The sequence below is a fragment of the Acipenser ruthenus genome, chromosome 4, assembly GCF_902713425.1.
Source record: "Acipenser ruthenus chromosome 4, fAciRut3.2 maternal haplotype, whole genome shotgun sequence".
Lineage (NCBI taxonomy): Eukaryota > Metazoa > Chordata > Actinopteri > Acipenseriformes > Acipenseridae > Acipenser > Acipenser ruthenus.
In genome coordinates, this window is record NC_081192.1 from 27,917,970 (window position 1) to 27,928,982 (window position 11,013).

The window sequence follows — 11,013 nt, forward strand, 5'->3', positions numbered from 1 at the left end:
CTGCATGGAACTGTTTTTGTACATACTGTATTTATATTATTTAGTTACTTTAAGTTTTAAACGGTTGTAGCTCCCATATCTAAGTTTTTATCTTTTTTTTTTCTCTGCTGGAACAGAATTATTTTAGCTTTTCTGCAAAAACTTTTTTTTCACAAACAGACTGTGAATACAATCTTTTACAGACAAAGGCACTAGGCTTTACTCTTGACTGTAGATAAGATTGTATTCCCCGAGTTACTACCACACCCTAGGAGCTTTGTCAACATCACATGTTTATTGTCATAATTAATCCCAAGACATCCCTCCCTCCAGGATAAAGTTGCATGTGACTAGATTGTTGGGTGACAATAGGTTTGTTTCTACATTATTGGTATTTACATAAACAATTGATTTCTCATCTTAATTGCTTTCTGAAAATGGACACTGTAGACCCAGACTCCTGATCCCACAATATATTATATGTCTTCTTCTTCTTGATGATCGTCATAATAATCTGACAGACTTTGATGGCAAATACGGTGGAAGTAACCATATCCAGGAGAGTATACCTAAATTACTAACGTTCATAAGGAACAAACTATAATGTGACAGCTCAGGGAAATTCTGCAAAACAAATTTTGCAGATTTTCACCTCAGACTTCCTTTGGGAAATTTCAGACAATAACTATTTAGGAACATCCGATCACTGCTGGCCTGGCTTCCTCTGATGGCAGACTTTGGACATAACCCTGTTATTGCAATTGTTTCTATAAATGTACAGTTTATGGGCCTTATTTGTGAAAGGGCACTAAATTTGGAGTTAGCGCGCATGTAAAGTAGTGAGCCTAACATAAAGATAAATGTAATAAGCTTAAAATAAATCTAAATGTACCGCCCCATTTTCTAACAAAGAACGCATTAAAATACATGTATTGTGAGCGATAATTTAATGTGCACGATAATGTCAGAGACTTACTCGTGGCCACTGTGATATCAAAAACCCCAGCAGTCCAGGAGTATCTTTTGGTCAGTAGCTTATTGTGAAAGTGGAGGTGGCTTCCATTGACTGAAAATGAGCGATTAACAGACACAGCACTCAGCAGGGGACAGGCAGAGGCAACGTCAAGTGAAACTGCACTGCTTACCTTTGAATTTTAACATGTATTCCTTGTCTGATGTAAAAAAAAAAAAATTAAAATAAAATTTAAGAAACTTTTTCTTCAATGCATAAACAATAAAAGTCTTGTTGTGCAATTGCATATTTTTCTTTTTGTTCTGCTTACTCGAGAAGTATTGATTGATGAGATGTAGCCTCAATTCTCTTCCTTCTCGGCATTGCCACCCTACAGACCAGGCTCCATGGATCGGGGTGTGTGTCGGGGAGCCCTCCCCTTGTGCCTATTTAGTTATTTATGTATGTATTTCATTTGTATTTGTATTATAAAGCCGTCCGTCCATATTATTATCATTATTGGAGACCAGCGAAAAAGCCGGTCTCGTAAAATGTAGCAAACACGGATGGGGGTGAATTCCCCAACCTAATAAAACCCGTGAGAATGTGGCTGGAGCCTGAGGTAATTTATTAATGGGTAGTTAAGGCTCCAGCTACATATATAAAATACCCACTCCCGGCTCATGAGAAGAGAGTTTAGGAGAGAGTTAAAGAAAGTAAGAGCAAATGCTACCAACCAGCAAACAAGGTATTCGTTTGTATAACATAATTACACTGTGTAACAATTTTTTTTTTTTTGTTTGTTCCTGGGTAATAAGTGTTATTTCCTAATTGCTTATGCCTCAAAAGTATAGAAAATTGCTATTATTCCCCACAAACTTTGCTTTTGTGACCAGGACAGTGATATTTTGAAATTTACCTATTTTCCAGAACATTCCAGATAGATTCAGTGCTGAGTAAACTTGGAGTAACTTCTAGAACTTTCTAGAACTTTCCAGTAATATAAATAGTAGTATAAATACAGGGGCCTTAAGCCCACCAGTTCAGTTTAGTTCCAGCTGCCTAAGTGGATACATATCTGCATTTTTCTGAGATGGCATCAAGGTCATAGGAGACTTCAAAATGGTGGCATTCCTGATGGGTCTCCAAGGCGGTTTTACCAAGTTTCCCTGCTATCTTTGCCTTTGGGACAGCAGGGACACCAAGGAGAACTACCACAGGCGGGACTGGCAACAGCGGACCGAGTTCTCTGTGGGGAGGAACAACGTCAAGTGGGAGCCACTGGTGGACCCCCGGAAGGTGCTGATGCCACCACTGCACATCAAATTGGGCCTTATGAAACAATTTGTCAGAGCTCTAGATAAGGAGTCGGCAGCCTTCATGTACCTTCAAGACTTCTTCCCTAAGCTGTCTGAGGCAAAGGACAAAGCCGTTGTCTTCGTCGGACCACAGATAAAGAAGATCCTGGAGTGCAATGAATTCCCCAAGAAGCTCACTAGTAAGGAGAAAGCGGCTTGGAACAGCTTTGTTGCAGGGGTTCGGGGCTTCCTGGGCAATCACAAGGCCGAAAACTATGTGGAGCTGGTTGAGACTCTGGTGAAGAACTACGGCACAATGGGCTGTAGGATGTCCCTCAAAGTCCATATCCTTGATGCTCATCTTGATAAATTCAAGGAGAACATGGGAGCGTACTCGGAGGAGCAAGGCGAGCGCTTCCACCAGGATATACTGGACTTTGAACGCCGCTACCAAGGACAGTATAACGAGAACATGATGGGAGACTACATTTGGGGGCTGATTTGTGAAAGTGATTTACAGTATAATCGTAAATCTCGAAAAACTACTCGCTTCTAAATCGTTTGTAGTCATTTTTGTATTACTTTAGTATAAATACATGTTAATTTGGATTCATATGTTGTTTTTTTCTGACTTTATGTGAACGAAAAGACACAAATTCACCCGTTTTCTCATTGGAAATAGGTAAATTTCAAAATATCACTGTCCTGGTCACAAAAGCAAAGTTTGTGGGGAATAATAGCCATTTTCTATACTTTTGAGGCATAAGCAATTAGGAAATAACACTTACTACCCAGGAACAAAAATTGTGTTACATAGTGTTATAGTGTGTGTTATTTTATTTAGTGCGATAATGAATGAAAATGCAATAGTAAATATGGAAATCATTAATGTGCACATTAATTGCAATTTAGCGTAAAATTTAGCGCCCTTTCGTAAATGAGCGCCCATTTATGACAGATATATAGTGAAGATTTTTTTACTATGCATTTTTCCGTCCTGAAACCTTGCAGCTGAGCATCTGATGCTAATGAGAGTGAGGGGGAAAAAAAAATCAGGGTTGTGTTTATTTGCTTATCCCTTGGCATGCTTTAAATTGCCTTGTTTGCTCGGCACAAGCACAGAAACAGGTGTTGCTCTACTGTGCCGGATAATTTACTGTTCCTCTTCGTACATAATGGAAGACCTCCCATGTCACCAAGTTTGTCTGCCAGAAAATGTGAATGGCTGTTTCCTCAAGTATAAAAAAAACTTTCTTATGAATGTTGATGTGCATTTGTGGTCCAGTGGTTAAAGAAAAGGGCTTGTGACCAGGAGGTCCCTGGTTCAAATCCCACCTCAGCCACTGACTCATTGTGTGACCCTGAGCAAGTTACTTAACCTACTTGTGCTCCGTCTTTCAGGTGAGACGTAGTTGTAAGTGACTCTGCAGCTGATGCACAGTTCACACACCCTAGTCTCTGTAAGTCGCCTTGGATAAAGGCGTCTGCTAAATAAACTAATAATAATAATTTGTATATTTATTTTTACTTTCTTGACTCTGCATTTAAGAACCTGCAGATCGTACTGGTCTATTCCCCACCCCCCCCTCATTTTACTGAACATAATGTGACTTTTGTCAGTGAATAATTATCATTAGGGTCACTCAAACCCACCCCCACATATAGCTGGTACTGGATGGTAAAACACATGTGTCATTTACGATGTGACCGTGCAGCCACACTGTGCTCCATTATTGTGATTAACCACTGCATAAGAGATGCTTGCCCAATTATCATCTCTCTGCCACACAGCCAGAGAATGGCAACCAATGGGATGCAGCCATCTTTACAGTGATGCTGGATGAAGCACCACAATTTCATTTTTTGGTTAATTTGTTTCATCATGTCAAGGATTTCTTTCTTTACTGTGCATGTTTTTGTGTACTCGTAAGGCAGGCTCTCTCTCTCTCTCTCTCTCTCTCTCTCTCTCTCTCTCTCTCTCTCTCTCTCTCTCTCTCTCTCTATACTGTATATGTATATTTTTTTTGTTTGTTTGTTTGCACACAGCAAAGTTTCTTTGCCAGAATGCTGCCAATTGAAATTTATTGTGCCAGGTGCCTTGTGGCTTTGCACGCAGTCCAGGCTGCATTCTAAAAAGGTTATTTTTTATTTATTTTTTTGGCTGTGTCACCAATAAAACCGACTTGACTCTGTCTGATTATAGTAACGAAGGCAGTCCAAAAGAATATGCACAGACTTACTGTACGTCACATTAAATCACCGCACTGGACACACAAAGCTGACCGCAGCCTCATTTCTTTAGACAAATGCACGCTTAAGGAAAAACCTCCTGCGACAATGCACTGAATGCCACTTTATTTTCCTTGCACACCCCAGTAGATTTAATTTTCTCTGAAAGAACAGTTGTTTTTTTTCTTTCTAATATGTATGTTTATGTTGATAAATAAAAAGGCCCACTGTTAGGGTCACTGTAACTACGGATAGATACAACACGTAACTGGCTTTATAGCTAGTAATTAGCATAGTAATCTGCTTTCATTTATAGAAAGAAAGCCTATTTCCTGTTGTGTTTTTTTTTTCCACAGCAATGATTAGAAGGAATCAAGTCACCTATTGCAGATGTGCTGGTGGAAAAAAGTCAGTTTTGATTACAAAGTAAATGTTGCAGCTCTAGACAGGAGCTACATGCTGATATGCATTCTATCAGAATGATTTATGCTAATTATGCACATTATTCCCATTGGAATTTCTTCTGAAACTGCCAGGATAAATTGCCGGAAATTAGCCATAAAATACTCAGTGCAGGGAACACAAGGTGAAGGCCACAGGCAAAGCAAGGACATTAGTCTGCTAGAGCTTATGAGCCTAGGGTGCTACCTGCACATGTGCACAAGGGCTTTTTCTGATACAGGTGAAAACGGATCTCTTTTATTTTATGTCATTCAAGTATATGTGTGTTTTAGTGGAAAAGCTGTGGAGTAGGTTTTTTTTGTTATAATCTATAAAGCAAAGGAAACAGCCTACTGTCATGCAGTAATCATATTACATTGGCTATTTTAAATAAAGGGCAACTACAGTTGTATTCCTTTGGAGCTTTTAGTGTTGTGACCTTTTTTCTCTGATAGAACACAGACCACTTGTAGGTGACATTTTTGGGGGATTAAGCCATATAAGCTTTATGGAAGAAATGAGGAATGGTTGGTGCCTCATTATGAAACAGTGTGTGGTTACTTTGTTAGTGCTTCCATTTCAAAACAAATTAAGCAGTAACACTAATGGCTGACTGTTGCATCATGTAAATACAGCTAATGACTCAGATGATACTGGAAGTTACATTGTCGACCTGTAAGAAAGAAAAACATTACCATACATGGAACTGGCAATAGTAATACCTTAGCCTTTCATAAACGAAAAAAAAAATCATCTGTTTAAAAATCTCTTGACATTTTTTAAATGGCAGATTGACAAAGTTAGGATAACAAAGTAGTCTTTGGCTGTGTGCAGTCCTTTTTATTCAGGTGGGCATTGGTCACCTAGGTACTGTTTTTTTTTTTTTTTTTGATTATAGGTAGCACGATAAATGAGAGTTTGCGCCTAAGCTCAGCATCCATGAACATTCGAATAGCCCAGGAAGACTTCACTCTTGGGTTTGGAGGGGATCGGTCTATTGGCGTGAGAAAGGGAGATGTTATTGTACTCTATCCCCAGAGTCTGCACATGGATCCCGAAATTTTTGAAGATCCTGAGGTATGTACAGTAGTCAGCTGCTGCTTTTTTAAATGTGCTTCAGGCGTACTGTAAAATGTAGGCGTTTTGTTCTGGTCTTAATGTTGTTCTTCCTTCTGGAACAAATCTATCCTCTTTCTGCACTGCCAAAAGGTCTTTTAGGTCAGATGATTCATGGCTTGAATAGAAAAAAATATGGTGATGCCACTGACTGCTGCTGAGCTTCTTAAACAAAGAGTAGGCTTGCATTGATGACTGTTAAATGGTGTAACTAGCTGACTATCTCGCTAACTAAAGAAGGAAGAAAGGGTGGCAGTTAATGGTCTGAAAACACCATTGATAACAACAAATAAATGTCTTTTTACCTCTTTCTGATCAATTGGTATGGTAGTGTGAACTTGTCATTGTGAATCTATGACACTACTGTGTAGCTCCTGGGTAATTGTGTCATCTCCTTACATTTTTTTCTGAAGCCACAGTTAATGAATATCAAAGTCTGGAAATTAATCCACCCTGGCTTGACTTTAATGCAGCTTCAGAGGTTCACCACCTGCATGCAAATTAATTGTGATCATACTCATCCGTCCCAGCTTCTTATGAACTGCTTCTGCAGTTACCAGTTAGCCTGTAAAATAAAATTAAGTTTACAGGAGATACATACTATATAAAAATGTGTTATTTTGGATCATCAAAACATATGTGTTGAAATCACAAGTTTGCTGTGCCAGGGTAACCCTATACCTGTGAAAACATGATGAACATTGGAATGTCTTTTATATACAAACAAACATATTATGCAGATTAAACACTAGAAAGTGTATTTTTATTTTTTCCCTATCTTCACTGCAGGTGATAACATGATGTATCACAATCACAGTATTGCCACATGTATAAATGAATCTTTTTTTTAAGCATACTGTATTTATTCTAAATGAAGTCACACCTCTAAATTCAAGGATCTAAGTACATGATATGGTTTACATGTCCCAGTATATTATAAAATGTAAAATTGTTCTTAATTTATAAGGTTTTCAAGTTTGATCGTTTCATTGAAGATGGGAAGGAGAAGACCAGCTTCTATAAACATGGGCAGAAACTGAAATTTTATTTGATGCCATTTGGATCAGGAGTGAGTAAATGTCCCGGCAGGTACTTTGCAATTAATGAAATGAAACAGTTCCTCACTCTGTTGATAGCACACTTTGACATTGAAATACTTCAGGGCGAGGGACCAGTAAAGCCTGACCAAAGTCGAGTAGGCCTCGGCATCCTTCTTCCTGACACAGATATACAATTCCGTTACAAGACAAGAATTCCATAAGGTAGAACTTGGAAGATACACAATATACACTCGCTACTAGCTTTTTATAGCACAGCAAATTACAATTTAATCCTTCAGTGATTAGCTGATTTATCTCACAAAGAAACATTTACTAATACATCGCTGGGAAAGGCTTACAGTATGAGCTTCAGCAGTCTTCTATGGAAAACATTGTGTAGCATTTACTGTTTTTGTTACATAATATATAATTTGATTATATAAAGCATTTTTTTTTAGATGTCCTTTAAACTCTTTCTTTCCAGGTCACCTAGTTTTCATTTAACTTGAATAGATTGCAGTTAAATGCAGTGTGTAAATATTAGTGTATAAAAAAATAATAGCAAGAGATTAATACCACTGCAGTTAAACCTGCTCTATCACTGACTTCATTCCACTGTATGTTTGTTATCTTTTGTGATTTAAAAAATATGTCAATCACCCCTGGAGGAAGACTCCAGCAGGATTAATATAGGGGTGAATAGTGGTGGAATTTTGATCTGTATCTGTTTACATCAGTAAGATAGACCTCTAAATGTTTCAGATATTTTTTCACACAAAAATTGAATAATTGTAATCATGCTGGTAAAGTGCAGTTCAGGTCTCCAGATATTAATTGCTGGCAATATTTACATACTAATACCACTCCAAGATTATTCTATACTTCTGCCTTCATGATTCATCATCGGAGATCAGAATAATTTAGACTGCTGTACACCAATCCTGTCATTTATAAGAATTTAGTAAGTGGGGAAACATGAACAAATATTATAGATCGATTGCTGGAGTTTGAGTTCTAGAGCAAGGTAAACAAAAAATAAACTAAATGTAGTTTGTTAACCTGTAAATTCAATTATTGGTATGCCATGTTAATGACTATTTGTAACCATTTACCTAGTACTCATTGCAAAAATAGCAGTAGATGCCATGGTGCCTGGTGAATTGGACATTTTAGAAAACATATGTTAATTTGATTGCTTTGAGGCACTAAATGTGTGGAAGTGCATTCAAACATCTTAAGCCCCTTTCACACTGGCATGCTCTACCCGGGTCGGAACCTACCCGGGTCAGGACCTGGTGTCATGCGGGTCAGCTACGTGATTTCACAGTGCTTTTGATAAAGCAGGGTTGACCGACGCAAGTAAACGATAAGCAGCTTGTTACTGACGCTTCCATCCAAGCTTCTCTTGATTGAACTGTCGGCCCAAATGTTGCAGATCAAATGTTTCTTCATCCCTGCTGTGATCTGGCTCATGGTGTGTCTCAAGCAACAAAAATATGGCTAAACAGAATAAACAGAAACGTTCCTTGTGGAAGTGAAATCTTCACGCAGGTGTGGCTGTTTGTTATTTCATTGTCCGTCATGCATTTTGTCTCGTTCAACCTGGGTCATATTGTGTCAAACCATATCCTGAGGTGGGTCACTGGGACCCAGGATAACCCGGATATGGCCAGGGAATGTGGTTTCACACTATGCTGGATTGTGACCTGGGTAGCCAGAAACTGGGTCCGAACCTGGGTAGGAAGTGCCAGTGTGAAAGGGGCTTAAGTATTGCTTTGGACTACCAGGGGCATGCAACCTGCTTTTACTAATGTTGTTGAAGCCGACACCCTGGGATCCTCAAGAAGCTGCTTGATGAGATTCTGGGATCAGTAAGCTACTAACAACCAAACGAACAAGATGGGCCGAATGGCCTCCTCTCATTTGTAAACTTTCTTATGTTCTTACATATATCTGACCTTAAAATGGTCCATGTTAATGAATCTCACTTATGAATGGCAGGTAATGCTAAAAAAAAAAGAACATTTATATTTGTAAATTAGTAATAAATAAATAAACCATCTTAATATCAAAACAAAAAACGCATCTATTTTCACCACTGGTTTTCTGTATCAGTAAGAACTCATGTGTATTTAATAATCTAAACATTGGGGAGTCTAAAATAATGCTGTTCTAAACTTGTAAACCAACATGGAACTCTTTCATTCAATTAGGGGATGTTAATAAATGGGTCAGTAAACCACCCCTGGGGATGTAACATAGTATTACAGACCTGACCTCTGTTTAGATCATTAAAATAGACCTTGCATGTGAAAAGCTGAATCCTCTGTTTAAAAAAAAACATGTTTGTGAGGCATGGAGGGAAAAGAAAACATACACAAACACTGTTGAGAGGTGTAAACTGGGGGTTCCATTTGTGTACTATTATGTATAACAGTACAGTAAATTGTATTATGTATTATTTGCAAACATGGTAAAGATGGTCCTTCTATTAATTTCAATAGCCTGCTGATGTCAGAGCCGTGCAGACATATCTCTACACTGTAATAGTTGGAATTAGCTCATTAGCTATAACATGCCGAATCAGCTGTAACCGTTGCAGAGCCAATCTCAACAGATATTCTCACAACTGTAACTTGTTTTTTAATAGATAATTATGTATGCATGTATTATTCAAATTCTAATAAATAATACGCAAAATCATAATCGGTTGCTTTTGATGTTCTTTTTCGGGTGCACATTCAAAACATGTTAGGATTAGGTTAATGGAAATAATAAGGCTAAGATACTGTTTGATAAGCTGCAGAACTGACATTATATGCCCCGCTGCTGGACACATAGCTTCAACCTTTCCAAAGGGTCTGATTTTGAAATATGTATTAAAAAAAGGTGGAAAAAAACATTCCTGTTTACATGACAGTTCAGAAAACCTGAGTTATTATAAAACAAGTGCTTCACTTGTTTTATAATACTTAAACTGAACAATTTACCTGAGCTGGAGCAAATAATTCAAAAGAATTTGGCAGAAGAACTAACAAAATACTACTGGAGAGGATGTATGCACTGTTACTTGGCAAAAGAAGACGAGGTGAATACATGGCAGACAGACATCTTTTCTCAACGAAAGAAAACAAGACTAAAAGGTTACCATTGAGCAGTGCATATGCCATGAATGAATAAAGACCAGTCCTTTCTCACTGGATTCTGTTCCTCTTTGGTAGCATTGTCTGAAAAGTAATGAAAGGGAACAGGAACCATGCAAAACTTGAAAACTTAAACCACTGCCATAGTGGGCGCATACTGTTGTGGGGCTGAGAAACGTTTTGTGAAAATGGCAAAAATATGGACAAGATGATCTTGAGAGGAAAAAATGGATGAAATGCTTGACCAGACTTCAGTATTATTATTATTATTATTATTATTATTATTATTATTATTATTATTATTATTATTATTATTAAAGTTTTATCAAAACAGTGGGCAATCAGTTATCTAGCAAGTAATACATAATGTGTCCAGGGGCACTGGAACTAGGGGTGCATCATAAATAGGGGTTACAGTTCAATGGCTTTCAGCACCCCCACTATAAAAAATGTTCCAGGGCCTCTGAATGTGTCTGATATTAATGCTTATTCACTACTTGTTTGCTGTCTGTTCCCTCTTGCTAAGACCCCTTGGTAAATGTAATATTGAAAAAACGTTATGGCCATATTCTCGAACACATACAAATCTTTTTTTTTTTTTTTTTTACTTGAAATGCCGAGTTGTTCTGAAGCTTTTTGATTTATACAGTATATAATGCAATATATTGTTTCAGGGTTGTTTCTGCTGCATTTGAATCCATTTTAAATCTATTCATGTTCTTTCAAAGGATTATGCACTGTCTGTGGTGTTGTAATATAATGTCAATTTCAAATGCCAAGTAATTTCAGTTGTTGAGCAGAAGATAAATAAAAAG

General features: G+C 37.7%; 1 protein-coding gene across 2 annotated transcripts in view; it reads left to right on the forward strand.

Moving 5' to 3' along the window:
- The window catches only part of LOC117399708 (cytochrome P450 7B1), a 90,164-nt gene extending 80,333 nt beyond the window's left edge, over positions 1 to 9,831 (forward strand). Inside the window, exons 4-5 of one of the 2 annotated variants that reach the window (XM_033999056.3) lie at positions 5,798 to 5,976; positions 6,983 to 9,831. In XM_033999056.3, the coding sequence (XP_033854947.3) occupies positions 5,798 to 5,976; positions 6,983 to 7,276 (473 nt within the window). In that variant the 3' untranslated portion in view covers positions 7,277 to 9,831. The remainder of the gene's footprint in view (positions 1 to 5,797; positions 5,977 to 6,982) is intronic. The other variant, XM_033999055.3, reaches the window with a different exon arrangement.
- Positions 9,832 to 11,013: the final 1,182 nt, after the last annotated feature.